Source organism: Clarias gariepinus, chromosome 1 (assembly GCF_024256425.1).
Source record: "Clarias gariepinus isolate MV-2021 ecotype Netherlands chromosome 1, CGAR_prim_01v2, whole genome shotgun sequence".
NCBI classification, from domain to species: Eukaryota; Metazoa; Chordata; class Actinopteri; order Siluriformes; family Clariidae; genus Clarias; species Clarias gariepinus.
Genome location: NC_071100.1, coordinates 32,690,864 through 32,716,547, shown reverse-complemented (window position 1 = coordinate 32,716,547; position 25,684 = coordinate 32,690,864). Strand labels below are relative to the sequence as shown.

General features: G+C 38.9%; 3 protein-coding genes and 1 non-coding gene across 4 annotated transcripts; all 4 read left to right on the top strand.

The window, feature by feature from the left end:
• senp3b (SUMO specific peptidase 3b) lies at positions 1 to 10,265 on the top strand. The gene is made up of 11 exons (XM_053504908.1): positions 1 to 160; positions 1,619 to 2,365; positions 2,458 to 2,610; positions 3,816 to 3,927; positions 4,097 to 4,244; positions 4,336 to 4,383; positions 6,789 to 6,866; positions 7,225 to 7,362; positions 7,489 to 7,572; positions 9,273 to 9,323; positions 9,505 to 10,265. The coding sequence occupies exons 2-11, from the start codon at positions 1,657 to 1,659 to the stop codon at positions 9,613 to 9,615; spliced, it is 1,632 nt and encodes a 543-aa protein (XP_053360883.1). The 5' UTR covers positions 1 to 160; positions 1,619 to 1,656; the 3' UTR covers positions 9,616 to 10,265.
• Positions 10,266 to 10,981: 716 nt separating this feature from the next.
• Positions 10,982 to 17,081, top strand: eif4a1a (eukaryotic translation initiation factor 4A1A). The gene is made up of 11 exons (XM_053494015.1): positions 10,982 to 11,066; positions 12,211 to 12,259; positions 12,844 to 12,976; positions 13,255 to 13,394; positions 13,781 to 13,949; positions 14,313 to 14,422; positions 14,715 to 14,858; positions 15,107 to 15,244; positions 15,471 to 15,560; positions 15,719 to 15,798; positions 15,896 to 17,081. Exons 1-11 carry the CDS (start codon positions 11,044 to 11,046, stop codon positions 16,038 to 16,040), a joined length of 1,221 nt encoding a protein of 406 aa, XP_053349990.1. The 5' UTR covers positions 10,982 to 11,043; the 3' UTR covers positions 16,041 to 17,081.
• On the top strand, positions 14,000 to 14,141 carry LOC128532119 (small nucleolar RNA SNORD10). Its single transcript, XR_008361270.1, has one exon. It is a non-coding gene; the product is annotated as a small nucleolar RNA SNORD10 (small nucleolar RNA).
• A 5,261-nt stretch (positions 17,082 to 22,342) lies between the features above and the next one.
• On the top strand, positions 22,343 to 24,264 carry sox19b (SRY-box transcription factor 19b). Its single transcript, XM_053497663.1, has 2 exons — positions 22,343 to 23,316; positions 23,612 to 24,264. Exons 1-2 carry the CDS (start codon positions 22,679 to 22,681, stop codon positions 23,856 to 23,858), a joined length of 885 nt encoding a protein of 294 aa, XP_053353638.1. The 5' UTR covers positions 22,343 to 22,678; the 3' UTR covers positions 23,859 to 24,264.
• Positions 24,265 to 25,684: the final 1,420 nt, after the last annotated feature.

Here is a 25,684-nt window from a genome sequence, read left to right as displayed (position 1 = left end):
GGCAACAGTCGCGTCACAGCTTCGTTGAAAGAAGGCGACGGGCTTCATTGATTAGGGCTGAAATTCTCCTTATAGCAAATCTGCAAAAATTATAAGACACGTAGTGAACTGCACAGCTAACACGCGTCTACTGAAACTCACACAAAACTGCACTCGGACGGTGAGTGTTATAGTGATGTAAATAAACAAAATGCAAAAAGATACGGTATGCTGAGCAGGGTTTAGGCCAGCTAGCTACCTAGCCTGCTAATTATTCACGCTTTATTAACATCACACTGCAGAGCTTGAGGGGAAAAAACGGAAATATCCTAAAGCGAGTCGATGGCAGGCGTCAGTGCGATTATTCATGGTGCGTGGTATCATCTGAAAACTCTGAAGGACATTTGTTCATGAGCGAATGCAGCGGTACCAAGCGAGGACACGTTTATAAACATGTTCGGCTGCGGCTAAATGCTAACCTGTTGGTAGGAGCGGGTGTAGATGTGAGTAGATGCTTCCGCAGGTAGACACGGCGTCATTATTCTCTACCTGAGCAAGAAGCTGACGTGTTCTGCCTAAAGCTGTGAGGGTTTGTTTGGTATGTTCTAGCGTTATTTTAATTGATGAATGTGTTGCCTGAGAGAACACACCGAATGAAGCTGAATAAAACACACTAGGTTTATATCCTAGTCTGCTTCAGTTTCGATCTGGGGTCTGATCACAGAATCGCGCACTTTCGTTTTGGAAAATATGCAGTTTACCAAGAAATGCCTCATGGAGGCTGAGATACAAATGTTGGCTTTTAGTATTCTGTTTGACAACAATTTTAATTTCAAGTGTGTGTTTGTTTATATATACACAGAATTTGATATATGTATATGTGTGTGTGTGTATAAATTGGGAAATAAGTGCCTTTACATTTTGCACACTACTGTTATTGTGATGATACTGATATTGTGATGTGTCTGCTACTTATGCTCTGTAAAGCCTTTATAACCAGGCAGTTTCATTATGGTGCTTAATATGTTTTGCAAAAGCACTTGACGATGCCGTTCTTGCAAGAACTATTCCAGAATAGCTGACCATTGTGTCGTAAATTAACAACTGTCTGTTGTTGTTGTTGTTGTTACACAATTACCTAATCCCATGTGTTATTTCATAGTTTTGAAATCCCCAGTATTATTGTAAAATGTAGAAAATAAAATCGTTGAACAACAAAACATACAGTATCACTTATGTGTTTACTCTTCTCTTGCATGTGTTCTTCACTGTAAGTGTACATGAAGGAACAGGCAGGCTTAGAAATCTATAGATCCTTATGTGCACATGTGGATTATGTGAAATGAAAAAGGAAAAAAATCATATGGCACAAAAATTTTAAATTGGGACAGATTTTTTTTTAAAGGAAATTAATATAAAAGAACTTATGCTTTGGGATCAACCAGCGCATCTTTAATTATTGCAAATATTAGGATATATATATATATATATATATATATATATATATATATATATATATATATATATATATATATTTTGCAAAAGGGCATGTTTTCCATTGCAAAGGGCGTGTTTCCCCTAACAATTACCTATCGATACATTGTTTAGCTCACCTGCACTTTAACCTGTGTTTTTGTAGACGGCGAGCTGGCGCAGGTAGCAGGGTGCCCGTGGACCATGAGGGACAGCGGGGCAAGCTTGGCTCCAAATCGCTGGCAGGGGGAGCTCTCTTTGACCGTGAGCCATGAGGGTAGTGGTGTAGGCATGGCAGGAGGGCACCTTTTGGCCCCTGATTCTCCTCCTAATGCCCAAGGCGCTATGGACTTCAAAGTAAACCACAAGGAGAGGGGATGGACTGGAGAATGCATAGAGACTGATGAGATGGATGAAGAGGAAGGATTTGATGAAGAAGATGAAGATGAGGAAGAGGATGAATTGGAAGAGGACCAGTTAGACGAAGGTGAGGAGATCAGTTCTGAATGTGCTCCAGTAGAGGAGGAAGAAGGATTAGTGGACTGGCATGACTCACATGCGTCATTGCCACAAATGGCACATTACTACCAGAACTTTTCACCTTCGAATATGGAGCAAGACAAACCCGAAGCGAGGGGTGTTTCTGAGAGACCTCTCTGGGCTCGGCTTTATGGCCTTAGGCAGCAGAGGCTGAGGCGGTGGAGGAGGCTCAGGGCCTCAACACGGCTGCGCTTCCGGCTCGCTCAGAACTGGAAAATATGGCGGCAACGGGCACAGTGGGTTGGGTCCAGACGAGCACTTGGGTACAGACGAGCAAGGCGGTGGCGTCAGTATAATCTTTATACAAGCAGGCGGGACCCAGGGTCGAATAGCTCAAGAGGTACAGCACAGAGTGCAAATGAAAGTGAGACAGGTACGTCTGGTATTTCATGTTGAAACAGTGACGTTTATCAGTGTTTTTATCCAAGTCAGTTATCCTCATAAAACGTATCCATCTCTTCTCAGAAGCTCTGTTTAGTGATTTGAATGGATATCATGGCATTTCCCAGTCCAGCTCAGCACCCAGTGTTGGAAGCAGCGAAAGACAAGATTTCGCTTCAGGTTCCATGCAAAGAGTGGAGATTGCACTCACAAAAGATCATGTGTCCTGTGTCCAAGGTAAATCTTTATATTCGTTAATGTCCCTGGCAGCATAAACATAAACGCTAGAAAAGTCATCATTCAGTCTGAACTGAACTGTATTGACTGTGGTGTCTCCACAGCAGTATTTGGAACTTCTGTAGTCTGTAGGTATGGCACACTTCTGTGCGCATGAGCTCACAAATGCACATCATTGGCTAGTGCTGATGCTCTTGATAGTGGACAGAGAGTAAGTCATTCCTCCCACCCAAACAACATGGCCGAGTTTGTTCTTTTGAAGTCTCGGTTATGGATGGATGTTGGCATTCAGACTCACGATCTCTGGAAGATAAAGAAAAAATTCGAAACTGGGCAAATTTATGCTGATCAGCAGAGGATGGCATTTTCTTAAATAAAACATAAAAATGAGTGTTGTTTTAACATAATAGTTTAAAATGTTTTCTTATTTTCTTTTACATCTACAATGCTAGTTCTCTTTTCAGTGCATAAAAAAACATTAGAGAGGGATCTGCTCTTTATTACAACTACACAAGTTTAGTGTGTATTATTTCATATATTATTAGGGTATATATGCTAAACATTTTAACAAGATGAGGTTTTGCACACTTTCGGCACTAACAGGCAACAGTGATGCAGGAGTTAGGTCATTTTGTTTCTATAGATGGGGTAAAGGGTACTGTGAAGGAGGGCAGGTGGCTAAATCTGATTGGTAGCTTTGATGCCCCTTCTATCAAATAGTAGATTAGATAAGATTCCAAATATAGACCTGAATCAGCAGCCAGGACTATATATTACATAAATTATGTATATCACCTAAAAAAAAAGACAGTGTTCTTTATTAGGCAGTCAGTGGTTAGATTTACCACAGATTTTAAAGATAACTGTAAGGAGCTAATTATAAAAATGATTTGACCGCAGCTTTTTATCAGAAACGGAAATGTTGAGGTATTCAATTATTTCTAAATTCATTGTTGCACCTCTGAATGCAGTAACTAACACTCATTTACACGTGGAGCAAATTTATTACAGAAAATAGTTTTTAATCAGAAGAGCTCAATCCGCTGTCTTGTTTTTATTTCTCTCTCATACTCTCTCTCTCGCTCTCTTTTCCATTTAATACATATGTAGACTCGAAGCTAAATAAATATATATTATTCAGCAGCATAAAATACAACTGCAAGACCATGGTGTCATTTAAATTCTTTAATATCTTACTCTTCCAGGCATTTTGGATGAGTCTCTCCATAAATACGGCAGTCTGATCCCTATACATACTGATGATCTTGTGGAACAACTGCAGGAGATCTTTAATGAGAGCTTCTCTCAGCCTTACAGGTATAGCTACACAATCATGATATATAAATACATATTATTAGAAATGTTTACATGAAATGGAGAAAGTCATTTTGCGTGAATCCCAGCTAAAGTATTCAGTAATGTACCTACACATATTTGTATTTGCGCACACGATTTATTATAAACGGACACATGGTGGTTGTCTCAGGAAAGCAGAGGTGCACCAGATAATCCAGTCGTACCAGAGGTCCCCAGGTACGAGCATGGTGCGGGGGTTCAGCGTTAACTACAAGCGTCATGTTCTCACTATGGATGATCTCAGCACTCTATATGGACAGAACTGGCTCAATGACCAAGTACAGTAAATTTCAAGTTATTTAGTAATAGCTACTGTTTGTAGTCACTCCCCATATCTGTTCATTTATATGTTTGTGAATTTTTTTTCAGGTTATGAATATGTATGGAGACCTTGTAATGGATTCAGTGCCTGACAAGGTGATGAATAATATTTTTTAATTACTTTTTTCATTTTTTCTTTTCATTAGTGTAAGTTATATTAAGATATTGGGCCCAGAGTTTGAAAAGTGGACAGGGTAACTGGAAGAAAAATGGCCAGGTTGGAGAGAAATATAAAAGACTAGTCCACCTAAACAGAAGTCTTCAATTTTACTCAAAATGTCTATATGTACTTATGAGGTAGGGGTTCGAAGAAAGAACCATAGCCAGGTGTTCTGTTGCACTGAATATTAATAATTTTATTGACCTCTTGCATGATGTCAGTCACAACTGTGGAAAGCAGAAGTACCGTTACCGACATTACGCTACTAGGTGTTTTCATTAATAGTTACACTCGAGGTGTATTCTAGGGCCAAAAAACAACAACAAAGATTACCTGATGATTACCTAAAGCTTTGTTACAAAGATAAGAGTAACTTAGCAATTGATACCTTATGTTCTGCTTATTATTTTCATGTGCAATATGTTGTGGTGGACTGATTCCAAAGAGAAACTAGCATGAACAAAAAGTGCAATTTATCCTGGGTTTGGTGGCATTTTCTACCATTAGCATTAGCTCATTTAGTGCTTTTATTGCAAACGAGAAGATGCTATGGCATATGCTATGCTTACGCTTCGTTTTTTTTTTTTTAATAATAGCTAACTGACTGTTCTGGGATTAAACCCCAAATAGCGTAAAATGGGAAACTAGTGCACTGTGTAGGGTCTATAATCGCTTGTTTCACACAAGTAGTGTGCTAGTTCAGGGGTTAGAGTGAGATTTGGGATTCTGACATGTATTAGGAGGTAGTTAGCATTGTGGCTTGAACACAACACAGATGATTCAGAGGCAGTTAGGACTTGGAAGCAATTACTAAGGAGACTAAGGAGAAGGAAGGGGTGTTGTTGACGTTAGGTGTGTTTTCATGATGAGAGTTTTTCTGTAACTGGTTTTGAGTGTAGGTTTGGCACTGGCAACCCAGTAAGTAACATCCCTTATCCTGTCCATTAGAAGGCTGGGACCATGGCAGACAGACGTTGTGATGTCAGGTGCAAAGGGACAATAGGGCAGCCGTGTCTTTTTAAACTAGGGTGGTAAATACTCAAAGTTAATATTTATGCTGTAGATGATGCTTGTGAAGATCAATAAAGTAGTCTGATCCAAGAAACTACTCTACTTTGTCTAAGCCTTTTCCACATACCAGACATTATAGCTTCTTAAGTGAAATAGTTAATAAATTGCACTGTGATAGTTATAAGTTGCACTGAACAAATGTGTAATGCTTTTAAAAAAAATGTCTAGAAAAACTAAAGCATTTTGTTTAGTCAGCTGAAATAATACAAGGGCCAAACTTATTACACAGAATAAAGGAACACAGTTATGAGAGTAAAAAGTTCCTTATTTTTTAATTCAATCCCATGCTACACTACTGCACTCATCCCAGCGTTTCACTGGCACTTAAATACCATCAAGGTAGTAAGTTTTCTCAGTACGTGATAATGTCATGATCAGATTGCCTGCCTCGGGTCTGAAACACTGGCTTACCTGGGAGTCTCTTTAATGGGCCGAACATATGGAAATGGGTTAAAGCAAATTCAAGACAGTACGGGGGATGTGGCAATAACTCCCAGCCAAGTTTCTGCACTGTGCAAAGAGTGTTGGTTGTGAGTAGAGTTACTGTACCACAGAGACATGCATCTGTGTAGCAAGTTTGTAACAAGTAATCTGTAAATTTTAGCTGAATGTTCATGACAACAGCAGCAGTTGGTGCTCCAAGCCACTTTGGCAAGGATCAACAATCGGCCTTTTTTAAAATATCGCACAAGCCTTCTGTAAATTTCAATCAATTTAGTCATTAATGCGCAATTTTAGCCCAAGTCCCGGTTTGACTTGAATGCCCCTTGTAGATAGGGGAATATTTTAAGGTACAGTGTCAGTATGTCTAATAACATGCCATTAATTAAAAAAAAAACATCCTGGAAGGTCCTTTATGATCAATAATGTATCTACATATATCTCTGTCTGTTTATCTGTCTATCTATCTATGACAACATTTAACAAACTAATTGGAAAATAATTTTTGCAGTCCAATAGATCTACAGTTATATCTTTTTTTCAACAGAAGGGAAAATAGAAGCCTGAGTCAGAGTTGCCATGTAAGCCATAGTGGCTATAATTTAAAAGAATGCAAATATTGATTATGCATATTTGTTAAGAGGTGTCAACTTGTGCCCTAAGTTCTTACAAAACATCAGGTCCTGAGCACTTCCCTTCTTGTAAAGAGGATGCAGCACTGTTTAGCATATGACTAAGACCTTTTATTAGTTTGTTTGTAAGTTAAGCCCATGTTGATTTTTGTATGTCTACATTTCAAACATGACTCTTTTTTTTTTATCTATTTTAGGTGCATTTCTTCAACAGCTTCTTTTATGATAAACTGCGAACTAAAGGTTATGAAGGAGTTAAACGATGGACAAAAAATGTAAGTTGTTTTTTTTCTTCTAATATCCGTTGCCAATTTGCAACCATGTGGGATATAATAATGAACAGTTTAAAAAGAGCAGTTAGGATGTTAGAGAGTTAATAATGATAGTAAGGTAAATAATGATGCTTTATATTATTAAAATCGGTCCATTGCTCATATGTATCGCTATATTTGACTTTATCTGAGATACAATTTCTGTCCTAAAGAGACACAGCCAGGACTGAGATTGTAGGTGCAGCAATTTATTCATTACTCATGTACAGTATAATTGAGTAAGAATTGCCAGCAGAAAATCTGGCATAGATTCTGTACGCTGCCCTACAGTGTACGCTTTCATCTTCATTGTTTGCTTTAGGTTGACATCTTCAGCAAGGACCTTCTGTTGATTCCCATTCACCTGGAAGTGCACTGGTCGCTTGTATCAGTGGACATCAAACAGCGCTTCATCACTTACTTTGACTCCCAGCGAACTCTCAACCGACGGTGTCCCAAGGTCTGGATTATCATTTACTTTTTAAAGTCATTATTATAGTGACTTTGCATTTAGATTACACACAAGATTACATGCAAGTTGTATTTCCAAATTTAAATTTAATTCTTTTTATTTTCCCTTTCTTAGCATATTTTTAAGTACCTCCAGGCAGAATCTATTATAAAACAGCAGAGAGATTTTCTTACTGGGTGGAGAGGCTTTTTCAAAATGGTAAGTCATAGCAGTCTTTTAGGACAATTTGCCACAAACTGCTATGTGAAAAATTGTGTTTTTTTATTTTATATATATATATATATATATATATATATATATATATATATATATATATATATATATATATATAGTGAGATTTTTTGGCCCACTTACAAACAAATGAAGGGTCTATAATTTTTATTTTAGTTTTATTGAAGGGACTAGAGACCGAATATCAACCAAAAATCCGGAAAGCACATGAATGAGGAAAATAAGTATTTGATCCCCAAATAAAATATGACTTAGTACTTGGTGAAGAACCCCTTGTTGGCAAACACAGAGGTAAGATTGTTGGTTACCAGGTTTGCAGACATCTCAGGAGGAATTTTGGTTTACTGTTCTTTACTGATCTTATCTAAATCATTATGGTTTCTTGCCTGTCGCTTAGCAACACAAAGTTTCCACTCCCTTTATGAATTTTCTATAAGATGAAGGTCTGGTGACTGGCTAGGCCACTCCATGACCTTAATTAGCTTCTTCCTAAGCCACTCCTTTGTTGCCTTGGCTGTATGTTTTTGGTCATTGACAAGCTGGGAGTTCCATCCACGACCCATCTTCAGAGGGTCCTCATGGACCTGTCCATTGGCCTCTCAATGCGGGAAAGTTAGCCTATACCTTTTATAGAGAAATAGCCCCAAAGCATGATGTTTCCTCCTCTGTGCTTGACTGTAGGGATGGTGTTCATAGGGTCACAGTCAGCATTTTTCTTTCTCCAAACACAGCAAGTTGAGTTGATCGCAAATAGCTCAATTTTGGTCTCATTCGACCACAGCACATTTTCCCAATCATTCTCTGTCTATTGGAAAACTTTAGCCTCTGTACTGTATGTGCCTTCGTTAGGAGGGGGATCCTGTGGGCATTGAAGGATTTCAATTCATGGCGGCATATTGTTACCAATGGTTTATTTGGTGACTGTGGTCTTGAGATCATTTAAAAAAACTGTTTAGTTATGGGATGATCCTTTACTTACCCCATGAGGTGAAATCTTGCATGGACCTCCAGGCCAAGGGTGATTAATGGTTATTTTGTATTTCTTCTATTTGCAAATAATCGGTCCCAACAGTTGTCTCCTTCTCACCAAGATTCTTGCTGATGGTTGTGTAGCCCATTCCAGCCTTGTGCATGACTAAATGTCCCTGATGTCCTTTGACAGCTCTTTGTTTTTGCCTATTGTGGTGAGGTTTGAATGGACGATTCTAAGGACAGGTATGATACACATGATGAACTATTGTTAGGAGCACCTTCTTAAATTAATAACCAGTCTGTGGAATCCAGACTTATTGTTGGTTGGTAGGGGATCAAATACTTACTTTGCTCACTTAAATGCAACTTAATTCATAACCTTTATATTATTTGTTTTCTGGATTGATTGATATTCTGTCTGTATCCTTTAAAATTAACCCTTGGTAGACCCTGATGATAGACCCTTTATCAGTTTTTAAGTGAGCAAAACTTCTTTCTTAAAAAAATCTTTAGAGATCAGATAATTTTCCCCACTGTATATAAAACTCTTTTAAGCTTTGTCTTACGTATGTTACATTGGAGTAAAGTTCAAGCTGTATATGGAATCACATAGCACTTTGACAAATAGACAATTTTGTTGAATTTCAGTCTCTTTTTACAAGCTGTACTTTACTGATTCTATATTTGTATCTTAGAATGTAGGAAGGCAGAATAATGACAGTGACTGTGGGGCTTTTGTCCTTCAGGTGAGTATTCATGGTGTTTACATGTATTGTGTGATATTGTATAGTTGTACAAGTCATTCAAGAGAGGCACTAAAGGTGAATTAGTTTCTTGACCAAATACAAGCAAGAGTTAAATCTAAATATACAGTACTGTCAAGTCTTGAGCGACCTCTCACTTTCACTTTCTTTTTCTTCATTTTAGTACTGCAAGTGTCTGGCATTGGGACAACCCTTCAACTTCAGTCAGCAGGACATGCCTAAGCTGAGAAGACTCATGTACAAAGAGCTTTGTCACTGCAAGCTCTCGCTGTGATAACTGTTATAAGGAGTTTGCAGCAAGCGGTTCAGGAAAGAAAAAGCTGGAAGCCTTTACCATCCCAAAAGGCAGAGAGACTATAAAACAGAATATTACGTTATCAAACCCACTTTTTTAATTGTTTTTGTTTTGTATCAGTGTTATTATTTTTGTTTCTTGTGGTTGTCAGAAGCCAGTTTTTTTTTTTTTTGTTTTTTTTTTTACATATAATGGCTACCTTTTTGACATTTGACATCTTTGAGACAACTTATTGGACTCTTGTAAACGGCTTCATCAATGGGGTAGAATGCCTCTTGGATTTTCTCATCTGTAAAAGTCAATTGAAACTTTTTATTGGTTGTTAAGGAGAGTGTTATGTTACTCAAATGTGCAAGTATAATCATGTTTTTTTTTTGTTTGTTTGTTTTTCAATAAATCATGTCCTGTGTAAAATAACAAGTGGGCCTGGTCTGGTCGCTATTTACTGTATATTGTCATTCTATTGGTTTTAATGTATTTGTATGGACGTGTGTGCAAAATATGCATTTTGTTTACTGCTTTCTGATTAACCTATACTGTAGTTCCTTTCTTTTTCTGTAATTGGATTTGGATCACTTGTGGTGATCCCTTAAAAGACATGAATAGATTAAATAGAGACATTTTAAAGAGTGAAAAGGCAGAGTCTATTATGTCTGTTTCCTCCTGCATTTCTGTGTACAGTGTTCAGATAGCTGTAACAGTCATGAGTTGATATGGTATTTTGTTCCTCCAGGTTTGTGTGTTTACCTAAGCATCATATATATATATATATATATATATATATATATATATATATATATATATATATATATATATAAAATATAGTAGTAGACTATATAGTAGACTTGTAAATTGTATATGCAATGATTTTGAACACAGACCTTGGATTTCTGGTTAGTATTAAACTCAACAGTATAAAATAGTGCAATTACCTAACCATAAAGTGATTATCTATCTATCTACGTATCTATCAACCTAGTGAACCAGCGGAAGAACATATTTAATGCACTTAAAAGCACTAGTGTACGTTGCTCTGGATAAGAGCGTTTGCTAAATGCCTAAACGTAAATCTATCTTTTTCTAATCTATTTTTCTATTTAACTAATCTATTAGTATTTGTATTTTATCATTTGAACCTGTATTTAATACTTTTGCAATTGTTATCGCGTTTCCATATTTGTCGGAAATTGATTGAGTCACGCTTCCGGTGATGTCATACTGTCCTGACGTAAAAAGGGGCTGTGGGCGGGAATACTTTGCTCTGTAAAGTAGCGTTTACCCAATGAGCGGTCACTGGGTCCCGCCTCAATTCTGATTGATAGCCGAGGGCTCCAATTAAAATTCTACAGTGTGCTTCATTGCCCACGTATTTAGCACTTTTCCGCCCTTCTGCCTTTCTTTGTGATAATGTCGGCTCAACATGAACATAGGTGAGTAAATGCTGACTTCAGAAAACGTCTTAGTTAGTTTTCCGTTCGTAAAAATTTAAACGCGAGTTCAATTTTGCTTATACATACACACGGAAAGCAGTCGAGGCGATTTTGCGTTTTATTTTCTCGTATATTTCCGGACTGAAAGGATAGCTCTTGCGGCGTGGCTCGTTAATAGACCTGTTAGCTAGTTAACATGTTTAAGTGGAAGAAGGCCGCGATTTGTGATAAATGTATGAGTTCGTTTTTATTTTCTAATGTATGTGTTAAGCTTTTCTGGATGGGTGATTATATATATTTTTTATAATGAAATTAAAAAGAAATAAATATATGCTCGGTCCCTAGCCGAATGCTAACAGCTAAATGCCGGTTCGGCCGCATCCACATGGCCGCCTCCTGCCTCTGCCTGTCGAGCACTAATCTCAGCCTCTGTCGATCGGCATTTGATGGAAAATAATCGATAGGTCCTATATTGATGCTATTTTGTGTGATTATTTATTTAGCGGTCTTGTGTTAAGCAGGATTAAGAATATTTCGTGGGAGTGCGACTCGAGCACATGGCCTAGACAAAAGAGAAGTGTGCGCTAGTGCGGGAGTAGGCCCAGGCCTCCGCTCAGGACGCCTCTGCTCAGTACGCACTGCCTCTGATCTCGTTTAAACTCATTTAGGAATCGCTATTTAAATAACGTTACTTTTGCCTTGTCTATTTTTTAAAATTTTAGTGGCCAGTTATTTAAATTAGTAGCTTATGATCTCAGCGGCGTTACGCTTGAGCTACGATTAAGCAGACTAGCTGACTATTGCGTTTTATGCGGTGTATTGTGCCGTGTTTTAAATAAGAGATTTTATTAAAACGCTACTGCGTCTTTAATCGCGCTTCCACGGTGTGGCTAAAAAAAACTCTGCCGCATGAGGGTTGTGATCGAGGCCTTCTCTAGAAGCCTGCGACGTGTCTGCTGACCGGGGGAAGAACTTCCCTCCATTTCGTTTCCGTTCATAACCTTCATAGCGTTACATTCCCCCCCCATTGGTCAGCTGACTGCGCGCGAATGAATGATGAGGTGCACCATAAAGTCGGAGATGTTTGCACATGATTGAATAGATTTTTAATTTGCCCCTTCTGTTCTCTTTTTGTTTCGTTCAGACCTAGAGACAATGGCCCCGAGGGCATGGAGCCAGATGGAGTCATTGAGGTAAGTTGAAAATGAATATTTAAAATAAATTAAATGATCGTGAATGTGTAACTTATGGAATATAGATTGTTCAGCGCATGTGTGCACAGGTAATGTAAAACACATCCGTTCAGCTTTTCCTTTAGCATCCATCCTATGTTCAATGAGCACTTAATGAGATTTTCTTTTCTAAGAGTTTGCCAATAACTGTATATACGCAAACAATGTAGATCTCTTCATCACACCAAATCACAGTGCATAAGGTGTACCAAGACTGAATTTGTACCTTTTCTCCTATACATGTAGCTAAAACATCAAGTTTTTCTCATTACAGTGACACAAGCATCCTAATATGAATAATCGCATAAACCTCAATAGAAATATTGCTCTAATACAAGCTGGCCTTGATACTAAAATTGACTACACTCCACTTCCCCCTCCACCCCATTTTGCTAACCCGATCATTTCAACGGCTCAAATTTTGTTTGAGAATTCTGCAAGCGCTTGTTTTTGAACACAGTATGGCATAGTTTTCGATTCATGCTGGAGATCCCTAGTGCATATATGCCTTTTAATTTTTACAATATTTTTCCTTGTCTGGTTAGGGCAACTGGAAGGAAGTTGTCGACAGCTTTGATGACATGAACCTGCGTGAGAATCTTCTCAGGGGAATATATGCCTATGGTTTTGAGAAACCCTCTGCCATTCAGCAGAGGGCGATTCTCCCTTGTATCAAGGGTATGTATTTGTTTTTTTTTATTATTTACTTTTTTTTTTGTATTAGGGCAGCATCAGCTCTTTTACCACCCTTATCAACTGGGCAAGGCAGTGCTCATCAGTGGCACATAGTTTTATATCTGGTAAGGGAAGATTAAACACAGCCCATATTCATCCCAGTCTACTCAGTACAGTGAGTTTGAGACTGTTTCATGGTATGGGTACAGAATGAAAAAACACTAGTCTGTCTTAGAAGCCTTGTTTGCATAAGGTGTTTAAATTGTTCATATTTTTTGCAGGGTATGATGTCATTGCTCAGGCTCAGTCAGGAACAGGAAAGACGGCCACGTTTGCCATCGCCATCCTTCAACAGATTGATATTGAGCTGAAAGCTACTCAAGCTATGGTCCTGGCCCCGACCAGAGAGCTTGCTCAGCAGGTAAGACTTGGTCCATGGGTGTGCGTTTTCATTTGCATGTATATAGTTGGCCTTCTGGAAAAAATACCAAGCACATGCAAAGACTGTAGAAATATTGATCCCCCTAAACAATTGAAAGAGGTGGTGTCTTAGTGGCACCTTCCTATTTCTATTAGAGGTAGATTATACAACCCATATTCATTCCAGTCTATACCAAGAGCTAAAGACTGCATCACTGTATGGGCACATGTGACTGTAGTTAATTAGAATCTCACTTATATTGAAGTTTGTGATTAAAATGATCAAACCATATTAATTTTTTTAATTATAAAATTATGCCTTGATCCATGTGGATTCCAAAAATTTGACTTATTTAATCAGTCTCCTTTGTTTCTATTCAACTTTAGATCCAGAAGGTGGTCCTAGCCCTTGGGGACTATATGGGTGCAACCTGCCATGCTTGCATTGGTGGCACCAACGTTCGTAATGAGGTGCAGAAGCTCCAGGCTGATGTGCCCCACATAGTGGTCGGAACCCCTGGACGGGTCTTTGACATGCTCAATCGACGCTATCTCTGTAAGCATTTGTACCAATTCTTGCATCCTTTCATATTGAACAGATTAAATGCTGTAATGATGATTCCCATGCGTGTCAACTGACCCCAGAGTCTCCTGTGCTTCTCTGCCACATCTCGGCGTTCTGTTGGGGTGTGTGCAGGGTTCACAGCTCTCTGGAGACATGATCTGACCTCACTGACCTGAACACAGCATTGCGAGCCTTTTAATGTTACTAGAGTATTGTGAAGCCTTAAGTGGTGTGCCACAATGACTTGGTTTAGAGTCATGTTTTAAGTGTACCTTCAAAATATAGATTTTCCCCACTGGTGGGATTTGTTGATGGCCCTGCAAAACAGTAACCATAAATATTTCTTTTTATCAGCTCCCAAATACATCAAGCAGTTTGCGTTGGATGAGGCTGATGAGATGTTGAGCCGAGGGTTCAAGGACCAAATCTACGAGATTTTCCAGAAGCTGTCTACTGACATTCAGGTAAAACCTGTGTACTGGTATTTAGTGTTTAGTTCAGCCGTTTCATTTTCATGATTCATGTATTGTTGGCCAAAGATCCCTCTCCCCCCAGCTATCTTTGCTGTGGAGGGAACAAAGTTCTTTGGTAGAGTATTCCTGCTGCTCTCCACAGTGACTGGGTCTTCCTGTTCCTCATCACGACTATAAAGCAGTTGACATTTTATTGTGCAAGTGCATCTGCTGCATTTTAGTGGTTTAATGAATTGTGTTGTGAAGCTTGTGAGGTTGTGCTGATAGATGTTCGATTCTACAGGTGATTCTGTTGTCAGCCACCATGCCCCAGGAGGTGCTTGATGTCACCACCAAGTTCATGCGGGACCCTATAAGGATCCTGGTCAAAAAAGAGGAGCTGACCCTAGAGGGTATCCGTCAGTTCTACATTAATGTGGAGAGAGAGGTAACAGGACTTTCTGCAAGCTAATATCTATTCATATGTAGGCCCAGCAACTTTTCTTGTTAAAAAAAAAAATGTAAGGCTGAAAACTGCCACCTGGTGGTCGTGACTTGTCAGTACATGACGGGGGGGGGAAATGGTTGATTGCATGCAGTTGTCTTAAATATAACGTTGTCATTTAAGACAGTTAAGTATCTAATGACTAGTCACTTGGTTTTGTTGTGTGTAACTGGCTCATTTTTATGTCATAGGAGTGGAAGTTGGACACTTTGTGTGATCTGTACGAAACATTGACCATCACTCAAGCTGTTATCTTTATCAACACTCGTCGGAAGGTGGATTGGCTGACTGAGAAGATGCATGCTAGAGACTTTACAGTGTCCGCTTTGGTAAGTGAATTATGAATGGTAGCATGTCCACCCTTATCAACTGGGCAAGGCCGTGTCGATCTGTGGCACTTGGTTCTATATCTGCTAAGGGAAGAGGAAATGCAGTCCATATTCATCACAGTCGGCTCAGTACTGTGAGCTAAAGGCTGTTTCATGCTATGGGCACAAATTTGCTTGAAAGTAAGGTTGAGTTTAACCATGAGTTGACCAGTTTTGTGTTTTTTAGCATGGTGACATGGACCAGAAGGAGAGAGATTTGATCATGAAGGAGTTCCGATCTGGCTCCAGTCGTGTCCTCATCACCACTGACCTCTTGGTAGGTTTGTTAATTAAAATTTTCCTTTAGTGACTGTACCCTGGATAACATTTTAGCAGTATATTGAGACTTGAAGGATAAAGCATATAAATATTGTAGAAAAGTGGTAATCAGTTGGCCCTTATGTATGCTTTAATTCACTGTTTTCTGTCCACCAGGCTCGAGGCATTGATGTGCAGCAGGTTTCCCTGGTCATCAATTATGATTTGCCCACAAACAGAGAAAATTACATCCACAGGCAAGTTTTGAACATGGATCTTTTCTAGACATTTAATTTATATATCAAAAAATAGAGTAGTTTTGATTTTGGAATTCTAACGACGATTGTTCTTTAGGATTGGGCGTGGTGGCCGTTTTGGCAGAAAGGGTGTTGCTATCAACATGGTGACTGAGGATGACAAACGCACACTCCGGGACATTGAAACTTTCTACAACACCACCGTGGAGGAAATGCCCATGAATGTGGCCGACTTGATCTAAAAACATCTTTCCACTCCTTTCTCCCCTCACTTTATTTCTATGTCTCCTCCTGTTTGTCTGGACTTGTCCATGCTCCTTTCTCCTCTGTACATCACCCTGCCTGAATGATTATCACTGTTCATAGCAAGACATTATAAAATCTGCATCGTGGGTGTATTTGAAAAGACTTTCTCGATTGTTCTTTTTAGCATTTAAAAAAAAAAAAGATTGAATTTGGAGTGAGCCTTGTGCAGTGACACTATTCATATGACCTGTTCCATCCACATATTTTATTGTTCTGTATATTTGTATCTATTGACTAAAGAGCTGAGCACCAAATGGTTGAAGTGGACCTGATTCTTTGACTTTCCATTTTGCCATAAATTGTGACCGCTCTAATAGTTTGAGAAGTATGGCTGAGTGAAACTCGTCTTGCTCTGCCAGTTATTTGGGTAAAAGATCAGTCTTGCATTCAAAGTATTACGTATGTGCTTTCAGGGTGTAGTATAAGCCTTTTGATTTTTGCAGTGGTTGAACAACACTGCCATCACTTCTGTTTGAAAATTTGAATCAATAAGCATATTACCGGACATAATTTTTACATCTTGTATAGTGCCATTTTACAGTAGCATTTTCTTCTAAATAGACATTTCTCATCTCGTCCATGCCACACACGGCTAGGTGTTCGGATATTATCCGCCACATAGTGTATTGTATAGAATCTGTGTAAGTCCTGTATTGAGGAGTGTTGCTCCAGTAACCTACCTCACCAAAAGAGATTGGAGGGGTCTTTTTAAAGGACCAAACTACAAATGATTATGTAGAGATTCTAACGTTACTTTTTCCTGGTTTAATAAGCGTGTATTGTCGAGTGGGTATGGAGGTATGGCTGTGCAGTTTACATTGCTCAGTGCTTTTTTTTTTTTTTTTTTTAATGAATTGATTAAAATGTGATAACCTTTTTCTGACAGAAGCCGTGTATTAAACATTTTCTACATTGGATTCTGTATAGTATTTATTTTAATTTTCTTAAATAAAGGTATTTCTTAACAAGTCAAAAAATGTTTTCTTGGGAATCCTTGAAGCCATCACGTGAGGGCATCATCTATAAACCCAATAAAGTCCAGTACAAAACAAATGGTCCCCTCCTATGTAGTTCAAAAACTTTAATCCATGCAGGTCTAAGCACAAAATGTACACTAGGATGGATGAGGTATGAAGACTTAAATTATTGTGGAAATATAATCCTAATCTTCTTGATGAAATTACTGTTCATGTTGTCCCTCGGATGGGATTTATCTATGGCTGGTCATGTAACAAAAAAATGCATGCTGGCATTAGGTCAAACACGAGGAATGCAGTTATCCTTTTTTTTTTTGGGTTGTAAAGGTTAAGTCTAATTATAGAAGTGAATGCTGTCCAGTAGATTGTAGACAGGATAATAAAGGAGTGTCAAAAGTCTATGCTTTGAGATCATGGGTCATGATACTTTGTGCTCTCCATTGTCTGATAAACCAATCTCAGCTCATCATGATGGTAATAAGCTTATGGATTTTCTGAGGTGGTGAAAATGCAGAAACAAGTGTGCTAAAGTAGATGAAATGTTAAATTTTGCTACACCATGGTACTGTCTGCACTCACAGACCTAACTAATAATTTTCACTGAAGTATTTCTGTATGACGCAAACAAGTTAGACACTGATATAAAATCACCCACTTAAGTAGCTTTGGACACAATTTCCTGATCTAATGTAAATTCAAAGTTAATTTTTGCATCCGTATAGGCTGCTCAGCTGTAGCTTATGCTTAGAATACTGTTTAATATACGTAAATATTAGTCATGAGCCACTATTGTCAAATTTCCCTAAACCTTGTTAGAACACTGTCCACCGGGGGGCAGACAAGCAGTGAAAGGTTGTGGTGGGAAAAGGTTAAATGGACAGTGTACTAAGCAAGGCACCTCGGTTCAGCACATCGCCTGGCTCTATAAAAGTGTTATTCCTCTCTCTGCATGCCAATGCTTTGTGCTGTTGCGTGTATGTCATTTTAATTCCATGCTAACAACTTCTGATCACTTCAGCCAAATCATCACCCCCCCCCACCACCATCCTCTGTCACACATGTGCTGCTCACAAAGACGTAGTCTCATTCATCTATCCATCAAAGAAACTCTATGCTAATTCCCGCATCATGTACTCCTGTCTCATTTTCCTCCGTTTCATTCATTCCACACTGTTCCCCTGTCCTAGGCTTTCTATGGCTGCATTGCTCTGCTCTTACCATTGCTGGCCTCCAGTGAAACCCAAAGAGCCCCCCGAAACCCCTTCCCCCCAGGTTGGATGTTGTTTTGATTATGCGTCCTCAGTGTAGGTGGCCCTTCCAACACTTTCACCGTGTCTGGATGGCAACCCCCATGGTTGCCTCCCCCCATCCCTCCCTCCCCCCACCACAGCTCACCCCCCTGCTGGGGGCGCAATTGTGGCAGGGGGGATTATGCGAGTGGGAGGCTCGTAAAGGGCCTGCCAGGCTCCTTCTGTGCAGTGACGGATGGCTGCAAGACTGAAGGGCCGATTTACATGAGAAGAGGGAGAACAGAAGCCCCATTCAGCTGGCCTGTCAGGGAGGACTCGGGGACAAACTGCGTTCTTTCCAACTAGCCCTCTTCCCCTCTGAGCTCCTGTTTGCTTCTTTATCTTCTCCTCATCCTTCCTTCTTAATTCTGGCTTCCCCGATGCATCATGCACCTCATCTCTTCATTTTCATCCCACTTCATTTCCATTTCATCCCTCTTCATTTCCATCCTTTCAGATTTGTTTCCAGTTCATAACAAAATCTTTTTCTTACCATTACAATTCTTTAAAGTTTACAGCTGACAATAGGTTATAATGTGGATGAAATAGGATCAGACAGATGTTACACGAACTTAAGATATTTATAAATAGATAGATGAATAGATGGATGGATGGATACTTTATTGATCCCGAAGGAAATTTCAAACATCCAACTTTGAGAATAATAACACTCAATAGACATGTAGTTGCAACTGCAAATTGCCAAATCTTATAGATTGTACTACAAAAAAAAGAGGGAAAAACAAGATGGTCCTGTGTTTTCTTTTAAATACAACTAAAACTTTGTACCAAAATGAAAAAATAAAACATTTCATTACATTAATGGTTACATTTCATTACATTAATTGGTTTGTGTTCTTGTCTATATAAAAGCATGTTATGAATGAAGCATCTTTTGATTTGTGTACTTATTCTAACATAGGGTCAGCATTTCTCATACTTTATTTCCAGAGTTAACATTTTACAAAATGACAAGTGTCATATAAGACTTTATGTGTCACATAAAGTGCCTTAAGTAGTAGCAGTAGCTGCAGTGCAAGGTCACCCTTTCCTTGCCTGGTGTTACCCTCACAGCAGGAGCAACATTGTTCCAAATTCTACTAATATATTTCCAATGTAAATTTTACTGTGGTCCACCCATCATCATCTGCATTTAGCCACTGTCAGTGAAGGGCGGCAACAAGAGATCGACTCTGCTACCGGCCGTTCACACCTCGGAAGTGAGAGAAGATGTGATATAACACACTTACGAGACTCGCCAAGGTGTCAGAGTGATCACGTTTAATGATCCCGAAACTACCACCTTGACGGCCTCACAATGCCAAACGTGAGAAATGATGGTCATGACACAAATCAGTGTCAAAACTCTGTCATTCTTACTGTTGTGTATAAAGGGCATGGACTGACCAATTTAAAAAATGATCAAATTTTAAAGCTTTTATCTATTATAAATATCCTTGATTTCTTTCTAATTATTATTGAAGCCCACTTTTTACTTGACATTATCCTGCCAGTTGGTTTTCTATTATGAAATTTCATTTAGTCTGAAGACTATGTTTACTACTTGTGATTTTTCTAATTACCTTGTGATTGTCATTGAGAATTTATCTAAGAAACCTCTAACAATTCTTTCAGAGATTCTGGCCTGACTTATAATTTGTAAAAACAACATCTTAAAACCCTTACATCCCCTGAAAAAGGAACGGTCTCATTTAAAAGGACCAGCTTAGTTGAGGTTGTCTTATTGACATTCATGTGCTAATTTGTTAATTTCATCTTTAACTTCCTGCGACAATTAAAATTCCAGCCACCTAATGCAAGACAGTGACCAGCAGTTTGTCATAATGATGACAGAAGCAATGTTTGTCAATTAAATGTCATGCTTGTACAGTTGATACCGTTCTGATTGCTCTGGTAGAACAGCTTAAAAGCCACTCATCAGTGCTTTTCTTTTGCACGGCATGGAATAACAGCTTTGTCCCAACTTGTTCAAGACTTACACTTTTCAACTCCTAAAACATGGGCTTTAGAGAATACCAGAATAGCCACAGCCAGCTGGGGGTGCTGCATGTGTATGCACACATAAGGATATACTACCTTATTCACCATGTATATGTGCACGTGTGTATGTGTGTATTTTGTGGAGGTGGGTAGGAGTAGTGGTGAGAGGAGGCATTATGAATGTAAAGCCCCAACTTTGAGCTGCTGAGTTGTCTTTGTTCAAAATCAGACTGATTAATCTGAGGACAAAAGGAGAGAGAGCGAGAGCGAGAGAGGAAGCGGAGAGGAGAAAAGGGAAGATAGTCCTGGAAAAGCTCCAAAAAGAGGTTGTCTTGGATACGGAAACGGGAGAGTGGAGCCCCACAATTCACAGCTTGATTGACATTAGGGTGTAACGGTCAATCTCAAAATGACTTCACAACTCATACTCTTGCAAACTCCATCACTTACCTTTGTCTGCACAAAAATTAACATCTTGCACCCACAAATATTCCCCTAAGTTGTAGCTGGCACACTAAATATCCCATGCATACAGAAACTCTTGACAAACAGAAACCATAAATTACCAACAAAGAAGCAAGTTGTTTCTATGTAGTTATGGCCTTCTCACACATCTCAAAGCAAATTGTTACAGAATTAAAACATGTTACGGGATACATTAAGTTCATGTAACTGACTTTTAAAAAATGTCAGTACTGAGAAAAATACTGGGGGTAAAAACCTATCCAATGTTCTAGGTTTGCAGATTAAAAATCAGTGGTGACTTTCAGCTTTTTAATCCTAGACAAGTTCTGAAACTGTATTCTTTCTTCTGCACTTGAATATTTTTTTATTAATGTGCAGTTTACAGCCTAAGTATTAATCCTGTCAGAGACTTCACAGTGATTGTGTTAGGATTAAGGATAATAACAGCAAATGGCTAGGATATCGAAGGAATAAAAAAATTTAATATAGGTATTGGAAGAAGTTCTTAAAAAACAAAACTGCTCAACAGAGACCAAAAGTGGACAAAACAGACTGGAATATAAATTGAAAAGAATTGAAAGAGTAGATTTGACATTGTTGGGGAATAAGTTTAAAAGAAATTTATTAAAGTCCTTATTTTTTAAAGTAATTGTGGTAGTGTGTGCCATTATGACATTTAGATGGTCATTTTTTAAAAACAATTAACAATTATGAAGTTTTTTTGTTTGTATTTTCGTATATAAATAAATAAATATAAATACAAATAAATATATATATACAAAAATACAAACAAAAAACTTTATAATTATATATGTATATGAATTGGAACAATTCATTTCTATAAAAAATAGAACAGAATGCACCTATAGTTTATCCCAAAAGTGTCAATACAAAGGGAAAATTAAGCAATTTAAGCAAAATGTCTTCCCTTTTTTTCATACTAGCCTTTAAAAAAGTTATCTGAAAGAAGAATGCATTGAAATCATTCTCATGATAAATATAAGGAAATAAATCATTTAAGTCTAAAGTAATTCATTTGAAAAGCATTTGCATGCATAACACCACACGAGGTCATTACAAGCGGGCAATCATACGGATTTGTAAATAAAATTCCATTTCGTTAAAAAAAGTTACAATAAGTTAGTTTTGCCTGTGTGTGGGGACTTTTTGGACAGCCCTTACTATAATGACATTATGATTGTATAGCCTGTTGACGACTCTAATACAAAGACGTGATGTGGAAACTTCATACATCTTCTATCTAAGCTTCACTGGATCCGATAAATAATTCTTCCTTGATTATATAAATAGTCTGTAAAAAGCGGCTCAGTTCAGCTGAGTTTAAGCAACAAGTGCGCTTTGGCCCCGCCCCTGCACTAGTTGGTCTTATGTAAATTAGATGAGGGTAGGACCCTGCGCTCTGATTGGTCCTGAGGAGAATACAATTTTCCCTAAAACCACGAGCGGGTAGAGAGTGTTTTTTGTCATGCCCCCGGTTATTATTCACAGAGTCAATCGCTGTTCAACAGGTGGCTTTGTAGAGTTTGTAGCTGGAGTAGCGCAGCTGTGATTTAGTTATTCTCTCTTTCTGTTTACGCTAAAAAAAAAATCTCACACTGCAAGCCTTAAAGAATCAGAGCGTCGGAATGGTAAACTTTTTATGACACGTGGAACTTTTTAGACTTTTCGATATATTTTTATTTCACTTTGGTCAGGCAAACTTGCCTAGTGTGTGTATAGCATGCGGCAATAAGCTGCACCTGCGCCCTGTTTGTTTGCCTTAAGTTTTTTTCGGCTGATATTTCGGCTAATTATCGACTCGACCAAGTTTCCGAGATCACAATGATGTACAGCATGATGGAGCACGAACTTAAAACCCAGCCGGGTCAACAAAATCCTCACCCGAACGGCCAACTCATGTCGCAACACGGCGGCTCCGGAAACGTGCCTCAGGCAGCTCCGAAAAGCGCGTGCCCGCCCGGCGCAGACCCCATGGACAAAGTGAAGCGGCCCATGAACGCGTTTATGGTGTGGTCCCGAGCTCAGAGGCGCAAGATGGCCCAGGAGAACCCAAAGATGCACAACTCCGAGATCAGTAAGCGCCTGGGCGCCGAGTGGAAGCTGCTGACCGACGCCGAGAAGCGGCCGTTCATCGACGAGGCTAAGCGGCTGCGCGCCGCGCACATGAAGGAGTACCCCGACTACAAGTACAAGCCTCGGCGCAAGAGCAAGCCGCCGGTGAAGAAGGACAACTCTGCGGCCAAGTACCCTCCGCTGCCCGGCGGCAGCCTGCTGGCCGCGGCGCATGCGCAGAGTGGAAGCCCGCGCGTGGACAGCTACGGCTGGGCTCCGGCTGGAAGCTACGCGGCCGTACAGGGAGACGCGCTCGCTTACCAACAGCAGCTGCACCGGTACGAGCTTCCTCTGCAGTACGCGGCGCCCATGTCCCAGACCTACATGAACAGCGCCAACTCCTACAGGTCCGGTATTATTCTTGTGAATTAAAATAAACGCACAACTCTGTAATTAATTTAGTATTTGTAGGCACGCTTTAGTTATAGTACTAGTTTAACTGCCCTCCCCAAGCATGCTAAAACAAACTTTGATTTAGGTTTTTTTTTTTAGTTTTAAACTTTCGATAAAATTAGTTTTGTTACCAACATTTAAGTGTAAGTTTAGCTGTATAATTCAGAAAATATTTGTGTGAAGATCTTCTGTTGGATGTAACTCCTTCATCTCTAGTTTGGTTTCTCATCATTTTATTGTCTTTTTCAGCCCAATGTCATACAGCAGCAGTCCCCAGCAGCCCAGCCCTGTAATGTCTATGGTCAAGCCTGAGGCCTTCACTCACTCCCCGACAGGAGCAACAAACCACCACCGTGGGGCAGTTCAAGGCGACCTTAGGGACATGATCAGCATGTACATCCCTGGAGGTGATGTAGGGGACCCCACAGCACAGCGGGGTTACCCAAGTGTCCAGCAGCATTATCTGGGCAGTACTGTGCCCCTGACGCACATCTGAAATGGAGAAGAGAAAGGACTGGGACTAGCTCAGCTGGATCACTACGTAGACTTGTAGTGCAACAAGTAATCCCTATGGATTCTTGGTGGATGTTGTGAGTACCTGTTGCACATAGGAACATTCGCTACCTCTTTGAGTGATCTTGCTCGTTTTTTTTCTTCTTTTTTTCCCTCCTCCTTTGTAGATTTGTTCACCCCTTTCTTACAGCCCCTTTTTTTCTGTATTTTATTTTTTTTCTGCCCAGAATTTCACCTTTAATACAGCTTGGATGTACTTTCCACAACATTCTAATATAGATGGGTATGACATGTCTGTGTAATTGGCATTTTTGTGGCAGGTTACAATTTTTTCTTTTTTCTTTGTAAGACATTTGCTTTGTACATATGATCCAAATTCTGAAATCTGACTGTGTGCCTTTTGTGTTGTGCTTCATTAACAGGGATTGGGGATGTTGATGCAGTAAAAGGCAATCATGATCAAAAACCAAAATGGGGCATAGAATTGGGGACATGGGCACACTGCGATCATGTCCGCTCATGATCACTATAGTCAATGATGTGCAAATCATGTGATCTATGGAGCCAGTGTAAGCCAGTTATGTAGTCTGTGCCTCTTTTATTTTTTTAAACAAATGTGATGTATTAAGTGTAAGGGGAAGTACAGTTAATTGAATTTTACAATTTGAGAAAGGGGGGGGGGGACAAGCATCATGATCAACTTTTTTAAAGTTTTTTTTTTTTTTTTTTTTGAGAATACGAAGCAACCAATCACAATAGCTATGGTCTTGTCATGACAATTTTTTTTTTATATTAAGAATACCTTACTTTTCCACTACATCATTTTACCAGAGTAGGGTATGCATTAGTTGCACAAAATAATTATTAAACTTACACTGGGAAATAGTCTACACAAACAAATTCTACATTTCACCAATAACATGTCCAATGCGTTCTTTTTAGCATAAGACTAGCACTATGACATTCCTCTTTAATTGCTGATTTTTTTTTTTTTTTAAACCTATTTGAATGCACTGTTCTTTACCCTCCTATCAGTACCAGGTTTTGCCTTGGACCAAGACTGTACTAGCCCGTTGGAGTCCACGTGGAGGGCTTTTACTACTTGGTTGTAAAAAAATTGGAAAAGGAGGTTTTTTTTTTTTTTTTTTTATTTTTTTTTTTATAAATAATAACCTGTACATCCTTTGGGTGCCTGAGGAACCTGCTTATTGCTTGTATAATGCCAGATTTGCATAATTCAAATGGCAAAAGTAGTATGCAGGTGCTGCTAAGTGCAGCTGAATCGGACATGTTTTGCCTTTTTTGGGGTTATTTGATGGTCTAACTCGGTCAGTCTAGCATTTTCCGTTTGTCGAACAAGTTTTAGTGTAGTAATCTAGTGGTCACTAATGAGCTATGAACTTTAATGTAATTTATATTAAAGTAATGAAATGAGTGAATGTTTACATTTGCCTTCCAGGTGAGTGTGCAACTTGCCGTTTCAATGTAATTTTTTTTAAAAGTCCTTTTAATACTCTGTAAATAGCCTTTGTACAGTTTTTATGGCCCTTATAAGGGTCTTTTGCATAAACAAAAAAAAGCTTAAATAAATTGTAAAAAAAAAAAAAAAAAGTGTTGTCTTTGGTCTGAATCTTCACCTAAAAGCTTATTTTTAAGTCTTATTAAAAATAAGAATCTTTTTCACACTTCACATGTTTCTGTATTTTAATTCTGTAAAGGTCATAAGGCATATGTAAATGGATTTTAGCATGAAAGATGAGAATACACAGGAAATTATAAAAACAGAGGCACATACTGTATACAATACTA